General features: G+C 40.1%; 1 protein-coding gene across 1 annotated transcript in view; it reads right to left on the bottom strand.

Moving 5' to 3' along the window:
- Positions 1 to 21,169, bottom strand: part of ARHGAP31 (Rho GTPase activating protein 31) — a 157,666-nt gene that overhangs the window by 38,777 nt on the left and 97,720 nt on the right. The window contains exon 4 of the mRNA XM_075263293.1: positions 6,775 to 6,857. Coding sequence (XP_075119394.1) covers positions 6,775 to 6,857 — 83 coding nt within the window. The remainder of the gene's footprint in view (positions 1 to 6,774; positions 6,858 to 21,169) is intronic.

Below are 21,169 nucleotides of genomic sequence, written 5' to 3'. Positions count from 1 at the left end.
TTTATCTATCTATCTTTCTATCTATCTCCTATTTATCTATCTATCTATCTATCTATCTCCTATCTATCTATCTATCTATCTATCTCCTATTTATCTACCTATCTTTCTATCTATCTATCTATCTATCTATCTATCTATCTCCTATCTATCTCATATCTATCTCTCTATCTATCTATCTATCTCTCTATCTATCTATCTCCTATTTATTTATCTATCTATCTATCTCCTATCTATCTATCTCCTATCTATCTCCTATCTATCTCCTATCTATCTATCTATCTATCTATCTATCTATCTATCTATTATCTATCTCCTATCTATCTATCTATCTATCTATCTATCTATCTCCTATCTATCTATCTATCTATCTATCTCCTATCTCTCTATCTATCTCTCTATCTCTCTATCTATCTATCTATCTATCTATCTATCTATCTATCTCCTATCTATCTATCTATCTATCTATCTATCTATCTATCTATCTCCTATCTATCTATCTATCTATCTATCTATCTATCTCCTATCTATCTATCTCCTATCTATCTATCTATCTATCTATCTATCTATCTATCTCCTATCTATCTATCTATCATCTATCTATCTATCTCCTATCTATCTATCTATCTATCTATCTATCTATCTATCTATCTATCTCCTATCTATCTATCTATCTATCTATCTATCTCCTATCTATCTATCTATCTATCTATCTATCTATCTCCTATCTATCTATCTATCTATCTATCTATCTATCTATCTATCTATCTATCTCCTATCTATCTATCTATCTATCTATCTATCTATCTATCTCCTATCTATCTATCTCCTATCTATCTATCTATCTATCTATCTATCTATCTCCTATCTATCTATCTCCTATCTATCTATCTATCTATCTATCTATCTATCTATCTCCTATCTATCTATCTATCTATCTATCTATCTCCTATCTATCTATCTATCTATCTATCTATCTATTTCCTATCTATCTATCTATCTATCTATCTATCTATCTCCTATCTATCTATCTCCTATCTATCTATCTATCTATCTATCTATCTATCTATCTCCTATCTATCTATCTATCTATCTATCTATCTATCTATCTCCTATCTATCTATCTCCTATCTATCTATCTATCTATCTATCTATCTATCTATCTCCTATCTATCTATCTATCTATCTATCTATCTATCTATCTATCTATCTATCTCCTATCTATCTATCTCCTATCTATCTATCTATCTATCTATCTATCTATCTATCTCCTATCTATCTATCTCCTATCTATCTATCTATCTATCTATCTATCTATCTATCTATCTATCTATCTCCTATCTATCTATCTCCTATCTATCTATCTATCTATCTATCTATCTATCTCCTATCTATCTATCTATCTATCTATCTATCTATCTATCTATCTCCTATCTATCTATCTCCTATCTATCTATCTATCTATCTATCTATCTCCTATCTATCTATCTATCTATCTATCTATCTATCTATCTATGTATCTATCTATCTATCGCCTTCTCCTATTATTATCATTGTATCCTATATACAGACCAGTTGCTGAGCAGCCGCCCATTGGCAGGTACCCTGGTGTCTCTGGCCGCCCGCCCGCCCGCCCGCCCTGAGTACTGTGGGTACATGGCGCTACCTCACAGTGTTTTGTAATGTTTTGTCTATTAAAAAGAAGCAGAAGGAATAGAACTCTACAATAGCGTCTTCGTTGGTTCCTTGTGTTGCTAGGACAACAGGAAGTCAGCGTTTCCTGCACGGCGGCCATAATTGTTATTGTGACTGTAATGTGTTGTGTGGGAGAGTTTGTCTGGCAGCTCCAGAGCCGCGGGGCCCTGTGGGATTGTGCCGCAGCTGGCAGCCGCATACAGGTCTCCTCCGCACGTGACGCATCCACCGTACGAGCCCGACGTCTCCGCGCTGCGACTGGAAAACATCCCCACTGTGTGAAGGAGGGGACGCCGCGCAATACGGGAACGTCAAACTTATAGGAACAAAAAGTGACTTCACCGTCCTGGAGGAGTTTATAGGAGACGGGCGGTGCCAGGCGGAGGCGAGTGGCAGAGAATTGGGCGGAGGTCAATAGTAACCTTTCATTACATGAACTCTGTGTCTTATACCTACAGTCGGAGCTATAGAGGGTTCTGAGGTAGCGATCACTAGGGGGCCCTGCAGCCGGAGGGGCCATCACTAGGGGGCGCTGCAGCCGGAGGGGCCATCACTAGGGGGCGCTGCAGCCGGAGGGGCCATCACTAGGGGGCGCTGCAGCCGGAGGGGCCATCACTAGGGGACGCTGCAGCCAGAGGGGCGATCACTAGGGGGCGCTGCAGCCGGAGGGGCCATCACTAGGGGGCGCTGCAGCCGGAGGGGCCATCACTAGGGGGCGCTGCAGCCGGAGGGGCCATCACTAGGGGGCGCTGCAGCCGGAGGGGCCATCACTAGGGGGCCCTGCAGCCGGAGGGGCCATCACTAGGGGGCGCTGCAGCCGGAGGGGCCATCACTAGGGGGCGCTGCAGCCGGAGGGGCCATCACTAGGGGGCGCTGCAGCCGGAGGGGCCATCACTAGGGGGCCCTGCAGCCGGAGGGGCCATCACTAGGGGGCGCTGCAGCCGGAGGGGCCATCACTAGGGGGCCCTGCAGCCGGAGGGGCCATCACTAGGGGGCGCTGCAGCCGGAGGGGCCATCACTAGGGGGCGCTGCAGCCGGAGGGGCCATCACTAGGGGGCCCTGCAGCCGGAGGGGCCATCACTAGGGGGCCCTGCAGCCGGAGGGGCCATCACTAGGGGGCCCTGCAGCCGGAGGGGCCATCACTAGGGGGCGCTGCAGCCGGAGGGGCCATCACTAGGGGGCGCTGCAGCCGGAGGGGCCATCACTAGGGGGCCCTGCAGCCGGAGGGGCCATCACTAGGGGGCGCTGCAGCCGGAGGGGCCATCACTAGGGGGCCCTGCAGCCGGAGGGGCCATCACTAGGGGGCCCTGCAGCCGGAGGGGCCATCACTAGGGGGCGCTGCAGCCGGAGGGGCCATCACTAGGGGGCCCTGCAGCCGGAGGGGCCATCACTAGGGGGCGCTGCAGCCGGAGGGGCCATCACTAGGGGGCGCTGCAGCCGGAGGGGCCATCACTAGGGGGCGCTGCAGCCGGAGGGGCCATCACTAGGGGGCCCTGCAGCCGGAGGGGCCATCACTAGGGGGCGCTGCAGCCGGAGGGGTGATCACTAGGGGGCCCTGCAGCCGGAGGGGCCATCACTAGGGGGCGCTGCAGCCGGAGGGGCCATCACTAGGGGGCGCTGCAGCCGGAGGGGCCATCACTAGGGGGCGCTGCAGCCAGAGGGGCCATCACTAGGGGGCGCTGCAGCCGGAGGGGCCATCACTAGGGGGCGCTGCAGCCGGAGGGGCCATCACTAGGGGGCGCTGCAGCCGGAGGGGCCATCACTAGGGGGCGCTGCAGCCGGAGGGGCGATCACTAGGGGGCGCTGCAGCCGGAGGGGTGATCACTAGGGGGCCCTGCAGCCGGAGGGGCCCAAAGGACAACCCCAGTGTTATAGATGGCACATGGTCATTTTAATGATCTTCCTAAAACCCGTCGTATGTTACGAGGACAATGTAAACTCCAGAGTCTGTCAACTTTATCTGACAACTCATGTTACTGTCTGACAACTCTGTTTCCACGCCCAGCTTAATGCAAAGAAGGTTTGCTACCACCAGAGCCTGCAACTTTTATCTGACAACTCGCGATACTCTCCAACAACTCTGTTCCCAAGCCCAACTGCATGCAGAGGGTCCTGCAACATGCAGACCTTGTTATTTTTATCTGACAACTCTGTTTCCAAGCCCCGCTGTATGGAATGATGGTTTGCTACCACCAGAACCTGCAACTTTTATCTGACAACTCATGATACTTAGCTGCATGCAAAGTGGGCCCTGCAACACCCAGAACCTCGAATTTGTATCCAACAGCTGTTGTCAGAATCCTGTCTGACAACTCTGATCCCAAGCTCAGCTGCATGCAAAGAGGATCCTGCAACCTGCAGACCATGTTATTTTCATCTGACAACTCAGGACACTGCCTGATAACTCTGTTCCCAAGCCCAACTGCAAATCAAGAGGTCCCTGCAACCTCCGCAGCCTGTCATTCTTATCTGACAACTCTGTTCCCAAGCCTACCTGCACGCAAAGAGGGCGCTGCAATCCTCACAGACTGACAATTTTATCTGACAAGTCATGATACTCTCTGACAATTCTGTTTCCTAGCAAAGCCGCATGCAAAGAGGGCCCTGCAACCTACACAGCCTGTCAAATTGATCCGACAACTCAGAATACTGTTTGACAACTCTGATCCCAGGCCCAGCTGTAAGCAAAACTTGCCCTGCGACCCCCAGAGCCTTTCATTTTACCCAAAAAATTTTAATGCAACCTGACAACTCCGTTTCGAAACCCAAAATGCAAACCAAGAGGGAGCTGCATCCTCCAGAACCTGTCACTGTTATCTGACAACTCCGTGCCCAAGCCCACATGCCTGCAAAGAGGGCGCTGCAATCCCCACAGACTGTCATCTTTATCTGACAAGTCATGATACTGTCTGACAACTCTGTAAAGAGGGCATTGGGTGGAAACAGCTTGTGGGAAAATGATTGCGGTATTTCCCAGCACCGCCGCCGCTCACTTATCACTCACAGTCCCTGTAATGGGAAAATAATTAGAATTTTTTTTTTTTTAGGACAAATTTCCCAGATCTGGAGGAGGAAGAGAAGAGCGAAGGCAGAAGGAATCTGACAACTCGTATCTTAGTCATGTGGCAGCGGATGCATCACGCTGTACTCCGCGGCCTGCGGTCTGTTGTGCAATAGACTGAAGAGCAGATAAACAGTCACATCTGTAGCAGATGGTGCGTCGTCAACACAACACACCAGAGCCCTGGGGGTGAGAAGTCGAACCGTGTGATACTCAGAGGTCACCCTATAGCGGTCCATATAGAAGGGCAGGGTGGATAATGGCAGCGTTACAGAAAGGAGCCCAAGTTATCAGGTCTCCTTCAAATTTCTACAATTATATATATAAATAATACCGTCATATAATGGACACATACCGTCTCCAAAACAATCCTACGTATAATGCCTTCATGACACCGCCATGTATCTCCTATATAATACTGTAATATTGTCTATATAATACAATCAATAGCTAGATACATAGTTTCTACATTATTCTACCATATAGTGCCCTTATAGCACTGCCATATCTTCCCCACACTATACTGCCATAGTGTCCAAACAATTGTACAATGCCTAGATAAATACAGAATCCAAATAATGCTGCCAAATATTGCCTTTATAATACTGTCATATGTTTCCCACACAATGCTGCTATATTGTCTCAATAATAGAAATAATAGTCATACAATGATCAAATACATACAGTACACAAATAGTTCTACTATATAGTTCCCTTATAACACTGCCATATCTTACTCACATAGTGCTGCCATAGTGTGTAAATAATACACAGTAATGTCATATAGTAACCACATGGTGCTGTCATACTGTGCCGAAGGATATATATAATCTATATTGTGCCCTCATAACAGTGCCATGTTTCGCCTACACTACAATAAGCTGTGTCCTCCACAGAGTGGTGGAGCAGAAAGCCTGCGGTTTCCTGCTCTACCAGTAGCAAAACCAGGTTGGGGCACCGCTTCTTCTCAATTCTGGGAATGCGAAAAAACAGATTACAGAAACGGGAAGAAGCGGCTGCATTCACATACCGACCCACACTCCTGCTCACCACCTAATCTTTCGTCTTCAGCCTTCCATGGTCCCTGTGGGCCACACATCATCTCGTGATGACATAGTGTGCACAAGGGCCCCCTGGAGGCTGAAAAGGAAGAATGCAGGAGTAGAGTTAGGTAATTGGGGGCGTTACCGAATGCAGTAGGGATCTGTTAAGGTCCCCAAAAGGCACATGTTCACCGAGGAATTCACGAGTACCCTGCAGGTCAGTCCAGGCCTGAATACTACCATATAGTGCCCTCACAGCATTACTTTATTTTCCCACACAATACTGCTGATAAAGTCCAGATATTACTGCCTAACAATGACTAGATCAATACAGTTAGGAGGAAAATAACACTATTATATAGTGCCCTCAAAATACTGCTATATAGTGTCCAAATATTGCAGCATCTAAAAAGATACTCCCATATTAACCGCATACAATACTGCCATACACTGTAGATCAATGCTCAGCAGGAGACAGAGAGGACCTTGTGGCTATAAATACGGTATTATTTTCTATAATATGTACATAACTGATTTATTCTTACATGTGTGTTATTATATCCTCACAGTAACACATTATCGTGGCATTTCAGCACATTCCTTATTGGTTTATGTTGTAGCTAAAGCCGCAGACAGTCGTCCAGATGTACAAGTCATAGTGACAGTATATTTGTGAGGCCGGAGACATCGCTGTTTACACAGATCTGCCAGACACAATATTACACGACTGACACCAAATACATCACCGTGGACGAAACTTACACAGCTGGGACCAAAGGAACCGGAAAGGAGCGAGTGAGAAAACAAGATGGACGTCTATGTACCTACTACACCGGATACATAATGTATCGCCCTGCATTATAATATCAAGTAATAGAATCTGCCACACAGGCCGAAGCAAAGAGTATCAAATGCTACAGACACAGAATCACCGGATACATAATCAATAACCGAAGGAGATCAATGGCCAGATCTCACCTGTAATGTGATGGCGGCAACTCCTGGATGACATTCTGGATTTGAGACAATTGATCTCCCTCCACCGAGCATGACACAGCGTCCTGCGGATACAAGAAGATGGAAAAACTGTTATCTAATGGAATTACAATACTTATTATAGCGGCACTAAACTTCTGCACAGGAGCAGTATTATAGTAGTTATATTCTTGTACATAGGAGTAGTATTATAGTAGTTATATTCTTGTACATAGGAGCAGTATTATAGTAGTTATATTCTTATACATAGGAGTAGTATTATAGTAGTTATATTCTTGTACATAGGAGTAGTATTATAGTAGTTATATTCTTGTACATAGGAGCAGTATTATAGTAGTTATATTCTTATACATAGGAGCAGTATTATAGTAGTTATATTCTTGTACATAGGAGTAGTATTATAGTAGTTATATTCTTGTACATAGGAGTAGTATTATAGTAGTTATATTCTTGTACATAGGGGCAGTATTATAGTAGTTATATTCTTATACATAGGAGTAGTATTATAGTAGTTATATTCTTGTACATAGGGGCAGTATTATAGTAGTTATATTCTTGTACATAGGAGCAGTATTATAGTAGTTATATTCTTGTACATAGAAGTAGTATTATAGTAGTTATATTCTTGTACATAGGAGGTAGTATTATAGTAGTTATATTCTTGTACATAGGAGCAGTATTATAGTAGTTATATTCTTGTACATAGGAGGTAGTATTATAGTAGTTATATTCTTGTACATAGGAGGTAGTATTATAGTAGTTATATTCTTGTACATAGGAGTAGTATTATAGTAGTTATATTCTTGTACATAGGAGTAGTATTATAGTAGTTATATTCTTGTACATAGGAGTAGTATTATAGTAGTTATATTCTTGTACATAGGAGGTAGTATAATAGTAGTTATATTCTTGTACATAGGAAGTAGTATTATAGTAGTTATATTCTTGTACATAGGAGTAGTATTATAGTAGTTATATTCTTGTACATAGGAGGTAGTATTATAGTAGTTATATTCTTGTACATAGGAGTAGTATTATAGTAGTTATATTCTTGTACATAGGAGGTAGTATTACAGTAGTTATATTCTTGTACATAGGAGGTAGTATTATAGTAGTTATATTCTTGTACATAGGAGTAGTATTATAGTAGTTATATTCTTGTACATAGGAGTAGTATTATAGCAGTTATATTCTTGTACATAGGAGCAGTATCATAGTAGTTATATTCTTGTACATAGGAGTAGTATTATAGTAGTTATATTCTTGTACATAGGAGTAGTATTATAGTAGGTATATTCTTGTACATAGGAGCAGTATTATAGTAGTTATATTCTTGTACATAGGAGCAGTATTATAGTAGTTATATTCTTGTACATAGGAGGTAGTATTATAGTAGTTATATTCTTGTACATAGGAGTAGTATTATAGTAGTTATATTCTTGTACATAGGAGGTAGTATTATAGTAGTTATATTCTTGTACATAGGAAGTAGTATTATAGTAGTTATATTCTTGTACATAGGAGTAGTATTATAGTAGTTATATTCTTGTACATAGGAGGTAGTATTATAGTAGTTATATTCTTGTACATAGGAGTAGTATTATAGTAGTTATATTTTTGTACATAGGAGGTAGTATTACAGTAGTTATATTCTTGTACATAGGAGGTAGTATTATAGTAGTTATATTCTTGTACATAGGAGTAGTATTATAGTAGGTATATTCTTGTACATAGGAGTAGTATTATAGTAGTTATATTCTTGTACATAGGAGCAGTATTATAGTAGGTATATTCTTGTACATAGGAGTAGTATTATAGTAGTTATATTCTTGTACATAGGAGTAGTATTATTGTAGTTATATTCTTGTACATAGGAGCAGTATTATAGTAGTTATATTCTTGTACATAGGAGTAGTATTATAGTAGTTATATTCTTGTACATAGGAGTAGTATTATAGTAGTTATATTCTTGTACATAGGAGCAGTATTATAGTAGTTATATTCTTGTACATGGGAGTAGTATCATAGTTATATTCTTGTACATAGGAGTAGTATTATAGTAGTTATATTCTTGTACATAGGAGTAGTATTATAGTAGTTATATTCTTGTACATAGGAGTAGTATTATAGTAGTTATATTGTTGTACATAGGAGCAGTATTATAGTAGTTACTAGCTGGTACCCGCGACTTCGTCTGCGGTGATTGTAGCAGTGGGTATATATAGGCGCGGGTAAGGTTTTCGTACTGTGTATAAGGGATGGGATATGAAATGTAAGTTTGTATCTTGTTTTTGCTGTAATTCAGAGAATACGTGAGACTTTTGTGTTGCAGTTACTTTGTATTAGAGCTGCTATATATACGGTGTTGTGAGAAACTTTACATAGTGACTTTGGGACAGAGGTATTTGAAGTTAACCCTTTCCCGCCGATGGCATTTTTTGAATTTCGTTTTTGACTCCCCTCCTTCTAAACCCCATAACTTTTTTATTTCTCCGCTCCCAGAGTCATATGAGGTCTTAATTTTTCCTGGGACAAATTTTTCTTCATGATGCCACCATTAATGATTCTATATAATGTACTGGGAAGCAGGGAAAAAATTCAGAATGGGGTGGATTTGAAGAAAAAATGCATTTCTGCGACTTTCTTACGGGCTTTGGTTTTACGGCGTTCACTGTGCAACCAAAATGACATGTCCCCTGTATTCTGTGTTTCGTTACGATTCCGGGGATACCAAACTTATATGGTTTTATTTACATTTTGACCCGTTAAAAAAAATCCAAAACTGTGTTAAAAAATTATTTTTTGAAAAGTCGCCATATTCCGACAGCCGTAACTTTTTTATACTTGCGTGTACGGGGATGTATAGGGCGTCTTTTTTTGCGGGAACGGGTGTACTTTGTAGTTCTACCATTTTTGGGAAATGTTATTGCTTTGATCACTTTTTATTCAAATTTTTAGCAGAATCAAAACAGTGAAAAAATGGCAGTTTGGCACTTTTGACCATTTTTCCCGCTACGGCGTTTACCGAACAGGAAAAATATTTGTATAGCTTTGTAGAGCGGGCGATTTAGGACGCGCGGATACCTAACATGTATGTATTTCACAGTTTTTAACTACTTTTATATGTGTTCTAGGGAAAAGGGGGTGATTTGAATTTTTAATCCTTTTTATTTATTGTTTTTATATTTTTTTTACTTTTTTTAAACTTTTCTTTTTGCATTTATTAGACCGCCTAGGGGTATTGACATGGGTGGGCGGTGTCGCGGATTGTCAGAGCGGTGGGGGCAAACATGGCTGCTCCGGAGCGTTAAAGAGAAGCTCCTGGAGTATCGGTAAGGTGAGGGGCAAAGTGGTAAAGTCTATGTATATGAGATTGTGTGGGGTTAGGGGCGAGGCTGCAGAGGGCAATAGGAATTTTGTGGCTTGCTATGGTCCAAAGTGTGTTAGATTGCAGAGATGGTGGTGTGAGTTTGGGTTTTGTGGGGGTCCTGGCACAAACGTATGTGCGCTATTGTGACGAAAAGTAGCCTATTGTTTAATCGAGTGTAATAACTATGTTTGTGGAAAATTTCAGCCAAATCGGTGGAGCGGTTTTTGCGTGATTGACCGCCAAACATCCGAACATCCAAAGGGTCCTGGGAAAAACGTATGTGCGCTATTGTGACAAAAAGTAGCCTATTGCGCAATCGAGTGTAGGGATTATGCATGTGGAAAATTTCAGCCAAATCGGTGGAGCGGTTTTTGCGTGATTGAGGAACAAACATCCGAACATGCAAACATCCAAACACACAAACCCACAAACCCACAAACTCACAAACTTTCACATTTATAATATTAATAGGATATTCTTGTACATAGGAGCAGTATTATAGTAGTTATATTCTTGTACATAGGAGTAGTATTATAGTAGTTATATTCTTGTACATAGGAGGTAGTATTATAGTAGTTATATTCTTGTACATAGGAGCAGTATTATAGTAGTTATATTCTTGTACATAGGAGTAGTATTATAGTAGTTATATTCTTGTACATAGGAGCAGTATTATAGTAGTTATATTCTTGTACATAGGAACAGTATTATAGTAGTTATATTCTTGTACATAGGAGTAGTATTATAGTAGTTATATTCTTGTACATAGGAACAGTATTATAGTAGTTATATTCTTGTATATAGGAGGTAGTATTATAGTAGTTATATTCTTATACATGGGAGTAGTATCATAGTTATATTCTTGTACATAGGAGTAGTATTATAGTAGTTATATTCTTGTACATAGGAGTAGTATTATAGTAGTTATATTCTTGTATATGGGAGGTAGTATTATAGTAGTTATATTCTTGTATATAGGAGGTAGTATTATAGTAGTTATATTCTTATACATTGGAGGTAGTATTATAGTAGTTATATTCTTGTACATAGGTGTAGTATTATAGTAGTTATATTCTTGTACATAGGAACAGTATTATAGTAGTTATATTCTTGTACATAGGAGGTAGTATTATAGTAGTTATATTCTTGTACATAGGAGTAGTATTATAGTAGTTATATTCTTGTACATAGGAGTAGTATTATAGTAGTTATATTCTTGTACATAGGAGTAGTATTATAGTAGTTATATTCTTGTACATGGGAGTAGTATCATAGTTATATTCTTGTACATAGGAGCAGTATTATAGTAGTTATATTCTTGTACATAGGAGCAGTATTATAGTAGTTATATTCTTGTACATAGGAGCAGTAATATAGTAGTTATATTCTTGTACATAGGAGTAGTATTATAGTAGTTATATTCTTGTACATAGGAGCAGTATTATAGTAGTTATATTCTTGTACATAGGAGTAGTATTATAGTAGTTATATTCTTGTACATAGGAGCAGTATTATAGTAGTTATATTCTTGTACATAGGAGGTAGTATTATAGTAGTTATATTCTTATACATAGGAGCAGTATTATAGTAGTTATATTCTTGTACATAGGAGCAGTATTATAGTAGTTATATTCTTATACATAGGAGGTAGTATTATAGTAGTTATATTCTTGTACATAGGAGTAGTATTATAGTAGTTATATTCTTGTACATAGGAGCAGTATTATAGTAGTTATATTCTTGTACATAGGAGTAGTATTATAGTAGTTATATTCTTGTACATAGGAGTAGTATTATAGTAGTTACATTCTTGTACATAGGAGGTAGTATTATAGTAGTTATATTCTTGTACATAGGAGGTAGTATTATAGTAGTTATATTCTTGTACATAGGAGTAGTATTATAGTAGTTATATTCTTGTACATAGGAACAGTATTATAGTAGTTATATTCTTGTACATAGGAGTAGTATTATAGTAGTTATATTCTTGTACATAGGAGTAGTAATATAGTAGTTATATTCTTGTACATAGGAGTAGTATTATAGTAGTTATATTCTTGCACATAGGAGTAGTATTATAGTAGTTATATTCTTGTACATAGGAGTAGTATTATAGTAGTTATATTCTTGTATATAGGAGTAGTATTATAGTAGTTATATTCTTGTACATAGGAATAGTATTATAGTAGTTATATTCTTGTACATAGGAGTAGTATTATAGTAGTTATATTCTTGTACATAGGAGTAGTATTATAGTAGTTATATTCTTGTATATAGGAGTAGTATTATAGTAGTTATATTCTTGTACATAGGAATAGTATTATAGTAGTTATATTCTTGTACATAGGAGTAGTATTATAGTAGTTATATTCTTGTACATAGGAGTAGTATTATAGTAGTTATATTCTTGCACATAGGAGTAGTATTATAGTAGTTATATTCTTGTACATAGGAGTAGTATTATAGTAGTTATATTCTTGTACATAGGAGTAGTATTATAGTAGTTATATTCTTGTACATAGGAACAGTATTATAGTAGTTATATTCTTGTACATAGGAGTAGTATTATAGTAGTTATATTCTTGTACATAGGAGTAGTATTATAGTAGTTATATTCTTGTACATAGGAGTAGTATTATAGTAGTTATATTCTTGTACATAGGAGCAGTATTATAGTAGTTATATTCTTGTACATAGTAGTATTATAGTAGTTATATTATTGTACATAGGAGTAGTATTATAGTAGTTATATTCTTGTACATAGGAACAGTATTATAGTAGTTATATTCTTGTACATAGGAACAGTATTATAGTAGTTATATTCTTGTACATAGGAGTAGTATTATAGTAGTTATATTCTTGTACATGGGGCAGTATTATAGTTGATATACCATGTACAATATAAAATGTAACTTTGCTATGGTGACTGGACACTTCAGATTCCTTCATATGTGACTGGCATTCCTCTATGATGTGTTATTATCGCTTTGCTGGTACTTTGTGGCCCTCACATATTTATCTCGCACTTGCAGTCATTTCTAGTTTTGTCCTCTCTGTGTGAGAGGTTGTGTCTGAGGTGATGTCACAGTCCGGCAGCTGCAGGTTGGTCTGTGATATCTGGGTCTTATTACTAGTATTTCTTGCATTTTTCCAGTCTGTTGTCCAGATAAGCTCGGTACACTTGATGAGATATGACACCAATCCAGACTGGGCCCCCGGCGTGAACTGGCCAAAGATTCCCTAAGGATTGTCACAAAACAGTCTGTAATCTCTACAATCAAAATCAAAACCATGAACAGATGTAGCAGAGTGCGATTTGTGTACCCGAGACAAATTTATATAGAAAGTTTATCCGCAAAACTGTAGAAAAAAACATTGTGAAATTATAGCAAACTGCACAGCGATGGATATGAAGAAGTAACAAGCAATGAATGCAGGGAGATCTCAGGATAGGATAAGTAATGTAATGTATGTATGTACACAGTGACTGCACCAGCAGAATAGTGAGTGCAGCTCTGGAGTATAATACAGGATAAGTAATGTAATGTATGTACACAGTGACTGTACCAGCAGAATAGTGAGTGCAGCTCTGGAGTATAATACAGGATAAGTAATGTAATGTATGTACACAGTGACTGCACCAGCAGAATAGTGAGCGCAGCTCTGGAGTATAATACAGGATAAGTAATGTAATGTATGTACACAGTGACTGCACCAGCAGAATAGTGAGCGCAGCTCTGGAGTATAATACAGGATAAGTAATGTAATGTATGTACACAGTGACTGCACCAGCAGAATAGTGAGCGCAGCTCTGGAGTATAATACAGGATAAGTAATGTATGTACACAGTGACTGTACCAGCAGAATAGTGAGCGCAGCTCTGGAGTATAATACAGGATAAGTAATGTAATGTATGTACACAGTGACTGCACCAGCAGAATAGTGAGCGCAGCTCTGGAGTATAATACAGGATAAGTAATGTAATGTATGTACACAGTGACTGCACCAGCAGAATAGTGAGCGCAGCTCTGGAGTATAATACAGGATAAGTAATGTAATGTATGTACACAGTGACTGCACCAGCAGAATAGTGAGCGCAGCTCTGGAGTATAATACAGGATAAGTAATGTAATGTATGTACACAGTGACTGTACCAGCAGAATAGTGAGCACAGCTCTGGAGTATAATACAGGATAAGTAATGTAATGTATGTACACAGTGACTGCACCAGCAGAATAGTGAGCGCAGCTCTGGAGTATAATACAGGATAAGTAATGTAATGTATGTACACAGTGACTGTACCAGCAGAATAGTGAGCGCAGCTCTGGAGTATAATACAGGATAAGTAATGTATGTACACAGTGACTGCACCAGCAGAATAGTGAGCGCAGCTCTGGAGTATAATACAGGATAAGTAATGTAATGTATGTACACAGTGACTGCACCAGCAGAATAGTGAGCGCAGCTCTGGAGTATAATATAGGATAAGTAATGTAATGTATGTACACAGTGACTGCACCAGCAGAATAGTGAGCGCAGCTCTGGAGTATAATACAGGATAAGTAATGTAATGTATGTACACAGTGACTGCACCAGCAGAATAGTGAGCGCAGCTCTGGAGTATAATACAGGATAAGTAATGTAATGTATGTACACAGTGACTGTACCAGCAGAATAGTGAGCGCAGCTCTGGAGTATATTACAGGATAAGTAATGTAATGTATGTACACAGTGACTGCACCAGCAGAATAGTGAGCGCAGCTCTGGAGTATAATACAGGATAAGTAATGTAATGTATGTACACAGTGACTGTACCAGCAGAATAGTGAGCGCAGCTCTGGAGTATATTACAGGATAAGTAATGTAATGTATGTACACAGTGACTGCACCAGCAGAATAGTGAGCGTAGCTCTGGAGTATAGTACAGGATAAGTAATGTAATGTATGTACACAGTGACTGTACCAGCAGAATAGTGAGCGCAGCTCTGGAGTATAGTACAGGATAAGTAATGTAATGTATGTACACAGTGACTGTACCAGCAGAATAGTGAGCACAGCTCTGGAGTATAATACAGGATAAGTAATGTAATGTATGTACACAGTGACTGTACCAGCAGAATAGTGAGCGCAGCTCTGGAGTATAGTACAGGATAAGTAATGTAATGTATGTACACAGTGACTGTACCAGCAGAATAGTGAGCGCAGCTCTGGAGTATAATACAGGATAAGTAATGTAATGTATGTACACAGTGACTGCACCAGCAGAATAGTGAGCGCAGCTCTGGAGTATAATACAGGATAAGTAATGTAATGTATGTACACAGTGACTGTACCAGCAGAATAGTGAGCGCAGCTCTGGAGTATAATACAGGATAAGTAATGTAATGTATGTACACAGTGACTGTACCAGCAGAATAGTGAGCGCAGCTCTGGAGTATAATACAGGATAAGTAATGTAATGTATGTACACAGTGACTGCACCAGCAGAATAGTGAGCGCAGCTCTGGAGTATAATACAGGATAAGTAATGTAATGTATGTACACAGTGACTGTACCGGCAGAATAGCGAGCGCAGCTCTGGGGTATAATACAGGATAAGTAATGTAATGTATGTACACAGTGACTGTACCGGCAGAATAGTGAGCACAGCTCTGGAGTATAATATAGGATAAGTAATGTAATGTATGTACACAGTGACTGCACCAGCAGAATAGTGAGCGCAGCTCTGGAGTATAATACAGGATAAGTAATGTAATGTATGTACACAGTGACTGCACCAGCAGAATAGTGAGCGCAGCTCTGGGGTATAATACAGGATAAGTAATGTAATGTATGTACACAGTGACTGCACCAGCAGAATAGTGAGCGCAGCTCTGGGGTATAATACAGGATAAGTAATGTAATGTATGTACACAGTGACTGTACCAGCAGAATAGTGAGCGCAGCTCTGGAGTATAATACAGGATAAGTAATGTAATGTATGTACACAGTGACTGCACCAGCAGAATAGTGAGCGCAGCTCTGGAGTATAATACAGGATAAGTAATGTAATGTATGTACACAGTGACTGTACCAGCAGAATAGTGATTGCAGCTATGGGGTATAATACAGGATAAGTAATGTAATGTATGTACACAGTGACTGTACCAGCAGAATAGTGATTGCAGCTATGGGGTATAATACAGGATAAGTAATGTAATGTATGTACACAGTGACTGTACCAGCAGAATAGTGAGCGCAGCTCTGGAGTATAATACAGGATAAGTAATGTAATGTATGTACACAGTGACTGTACTAGCAGAATAGCGAGCGCAGCTCTGGGGTATAATACAGGATAAGTAATGTAATGTATGTACACAGTGACTGCACCAGCAGAATAGTGAGCGCAGCTCTGGAGTATAATACAGGATAAGTAATGTAATGTATGTACACAGTGACTGTACCAGCAGAATAGTGAGCGCAGCTCTGGAGTATAATACAGGATAAGTAATGTAATGTATGTACACAGTGACTGCACCAGCAGAATAGTGAGCGCAGCTCTGGGGTATAATACAGGATAAGTAATGTAATGTATGTACACAGTGACTGCACCAGCAGAATAGTGAGCGCAGCTCTGGAGTATAATACAGGATAAGTAATGTAATGTATGTACACAGTGACTGCACCAGCAGAATAGTGAGCGCAGCTCTGGGGTATAACACAGGATAAGTAATGTAATGTATGTACACAGTGACTGCACCAGCAGAATAGTGAGCGCAGCTCTGGAGTATAATACAGGATAAGTAATGTAATGTATGTACACAGTGACTGCACCAGCAGAATAGTGAGCGCAGCTATGGGGTATAATACAGGATAAGTAATGTAATGTATGTACACAGTGACTGTACCAGCAGAATAGTGAGTGCAGCTCTGGAGTATAATACAGGATAAGTAATGTAATGTATGTACACAGTGACTGCACCAGCAGAATAGTGAGCGCAGCTCTGGAGTATAATACAGGATAAGTAATGTAATGTATGTACACAGTGACTGCACCAGCAGAATAGTGAGCGCAGCTCTGGAGTATAATACAGGATAAGTAATGTAATGTATGTACACAGTGACTGCACCAGCAGAATAGTGAGCGCAGCTCTGGAGTATAATACAGGATAAGTAATGTATGTACACAGTGACTGTACCAGCAGAATAGTGAGCACAGCTCTGGAGTATAATACAGGATAAGTAATGTAATGTATGTACACAGTGACTGCACCAGCAGAATAGTGAGCGCAGCTCTGGAGTATAATACAGGATAAGTAATGTAATGTATGTACACAGTGACTGCACCAGCAGAATAGTGAGCGCAGCTCTGGAGTATAATACAGGATAAGTAATGTAATGTATGTACACAGTGACTGTACCAGCAGAATAGTGAGCGCAGCTCTGGAGTATAATACAGGATAAGTAATGTAATGTATGTACACAGTGACTGCACCAGCAGAATAGTGAGCGCAGCTCTGGAGTATAATACAGGATAAGTAATGTAATGTATGTACACAGTGACTGTACCAGCAGAATAGTGAGCGCAGCTCTGGAGTATAATACAGGATAAGTAATGTATGTACACAGTGACTGCACCAGCAGAATAGTGAGCGCAGCTCTGGAGTATAATACAGGATAAGTAATGTAATGTATGTACACAGTGACTGCACCAGCAGAATAGTGAGCGCAGCTCTGGAGTATAATATAGGATAAGTAATGTAATGTATGTACACAGTGACTGCACCAGCAGAATAGTGAGCGCAGCTCTGGAGTATAATACAGGATAAGTAATGTAATGTATGTACACAGTGACTGCACCAGCAGAATAGTGAGCGCAGCTCTGGAGTATAATACAGGATAAGTAATGTAATGTATGTACACAGTGACTGTACCAGCAGAATAGTGAGCGCAGCTCTGGAGTATATTACAGGATAAGTAATGTAATGTATGTACACAGTGACTGCACCAGCAGAATAGTGAGCGCAGCTCTGGAGTATAATACAGGATAAGTAATGTAATGTATGTACACAGTGACTGTACCAGCAGAATAGTGAGCGCAGCTCTGGAGTATATTACAGGATAAGTAATGTAATGTATGTACACAGTGACTGCACCAGCAGAATAGTGAGCGTAGCTCTGGAGTATAGTACAGGATAAGTAATGTAATGTATGTACACAGTGACTGTACCAGCAGAATAGTGAGCGCAGCTCTGGAGTATAGTACAGGATAAGTAATGTAATGTATGTACACAGTGACTGTACCAGCAGAATAGTGAGCGCAGCTCTGGAGTATAATACAGGATAAGTAATGTAATGTATGTACACAGTGACTGTACCAGCAGAATAGTGAGCGCAGCTCTGGAGTATAGTACAGGATAAGTAATGTAATATATGTACACAGTGACTGTACCAGCAGAATAGTGAGCGCAGCTCTGGAGTATAATACAGGATAAGTAATGTAATGTATGTACACAGTGACTGCACCAGCAGAATAGTGAGCGCAGCTCTGGAGTATAATACAGGATAAGTAATGTAATGTATGTACACAGTGACTGCACCAGCAGAATAGTGAGCGCAGCTCTGGAGTATAATACAGGATAAGTAATGTAATGTATGTACACAGTGACTGCACCAGCAGAATAGTGAGCGCAGCTCTGGAGTATAATACAGGATAAGTAATGTAATGTATGTACACAGTGACTGTACCAGCAGAATAGTGAGCGCAGCTCTGGAGTATAATACAGGATAAGTAATGTAATGTATGTACACAGTGACTGCACCAGCAGAATAGTGAGCGCAGCTCTGGAGTATAATACAGGATAAGTAATGTAATGTATGTACACAGTGACTGTACCGGCAGAATAGCGAGCGCAGCTCTGGGGTATAATACAGGATAAGTAATGTAATGTATGTACACAGTGACTGTACCGGCAGAATAGCGAGCGCAGCTCTGGGGTATAATACAGGATAAGTAATGTAATGTATGTACACAGTGACTGTACCGGCAGAATAGTGAGCGCAGCTCTGGAGTATAATACAGGATAAGTAATGTAATGTATGTACACAGTGACTGTACCAGCAGAATAGTGATTGCAGCTATGGGGTATAATACAGGATAAGTAATGTAATGTATGTACACAGTGACTGCACCAGCAGAATAGTGAGCGCAGCTCTGGAGTATAATACAGGATAAGTAATGTAATGTATGTACACAGTGACTGTACCAGCAGAATAGTGAGCGCAGCTATGGGGTATAATACAGGATAAGTAATGTAATGTATGTACACAGTGACTGTACCAGCAGAATAGTGAGTGCAGCTCTGGAGTATAATACAGGATAAGTAATGTAATGTATGTACACAGTGACTGCACCAGCAGAATAGTGAGCGCAGCTCTGGAGTATAATACAGGATAAGTAATGTAATGTATGTACACAGTGACTGTACTAGCAGAATAGCGAGCGCAGCTCTGGGGTATAATACAGGATAAGTAATGTAATGTATGTACACAGTGACTGCACCAGCAGAATAGTGAGCGCAGCTCTGGAGTATATTACAGGATAAGTAATGTAATGTATGTACACAGTGACTGTACCAGCAGAATAGTGAGCACAGCTCTGGAGTATAATACAGGATAAGTAATGTAATGTATGTACACAGTGACTGTACCAGCAGAATAGTGAGCGCAGCTCTGGAGTATAGTACAGGATAAGTAATGTAATGTATGTACACAGTGACTGTACCAGCAGAATAGTGAGCGCAGCTCTGGAGTATAATACAGGATAAGTAATGTAATGTATGTACACAGTGACTGCACCAGCAGAATAGTGAGCGCAGCTCTGGAGTATAATACAGGATAAGTAATGTAATGTATGTACACAGTGACTGCACCAGCAGAATAGTGAGCGCAGCTCTGGAGTATAATACAGGATAAGTAATGTAATGTATGTACACAGTGACTGTACCAGCAGAATAGTGAGCGCAGCTCTGGAGTATAATACAGGATAAGTAATGTAATGTATGTACACAGTGACTGTACCAGCAGAATAGTGATTGCAGCTATGGGGTATAATACAGGATAAGTAATGTAATGTATGTACACAGTGACTGTACCAGCAGAATAGTGATTGCAGCTATAGGGTATAATACAGGATAAGTAATGTAATGTATGTACACAGTGACTGTACCAGCAGAATAGTGAGCGCAGCTCTGGAGTATAATACAGGATAAGTAATGTAATGTATGTACACAGTGACTGTACCAGCAGAATAGTGAGCGCAGCTCTGGAGTATAATACAGGATAAGTAATGTAATGTATGTACACAGTGACTGTACCGGCAGAATAGCGAGCGCAGCTCTGGGGTATAATACAGGATAAGTAATGTAATGTATGTACACAGTGACTGTACCGGCAGAATAGTGAGCACAGCTCTGGAGTATAATATAGGATAAGTAATGTAATGTATGTACACAGTGACTGCACCAGCAGAATAGTGAGCGCAGCTCTGGAGTATAATACAGGATAAGTAATGTAATGTATGTACACAGTGACTGTACCAGCAGAATAGTGAGCGCAGCTCTGGAGTATAATACAGGATAAGTAATGTAATGTATGTACACAGTGACTGCACCAGCAGAATAGTGAGCGCAGCTCTGGGGTATAATACAGGATAAGTAATGTAATGTATGTACACAGTGACTGCACCAGCAGAATAGTGAGCGCAGCTCTGGGGTATAATACAGGATAAGTAATGTAATGTATGTACACAGTGACTGTACCAGCAGAATAGTGAGCGCAGCTCTGGAGTATAATACAGGATAAGTAATGTAATGTATGTACACAGTGACTGCACCAGCAGAATAGTGAGCGCAGCTCTGGAGTATAATACAGGATAAGTAATGTAATGTATGTACACAGTGACTGTACCAGCAGAATAGTGATTGCAGCTATGGGGTATAATACAGGATAAGTAATGTAATGTATGTA

Source organism: Leptodactylus fuscus, chromosome 2 (assembly GCF_031893055.1).
Source record: "Leptodactylus fuscus isolate aLepFus1 chromosome 2, aLepFus1.hap2, whole genome shotgun sequence".
In the NCBI taxonomy this organism is placed as follows: Eukaryota; Metazoa; Chordata; class Amphibia; order Anura; family Leptodactylidae; genus Leptodactylus; species Leptodactylus fuscus.
The sequence above is the reverse complement of the archived record's forward strand: the minus strand, read 5'-3'. Positions and strand labels throughout refer to the sequence as shown.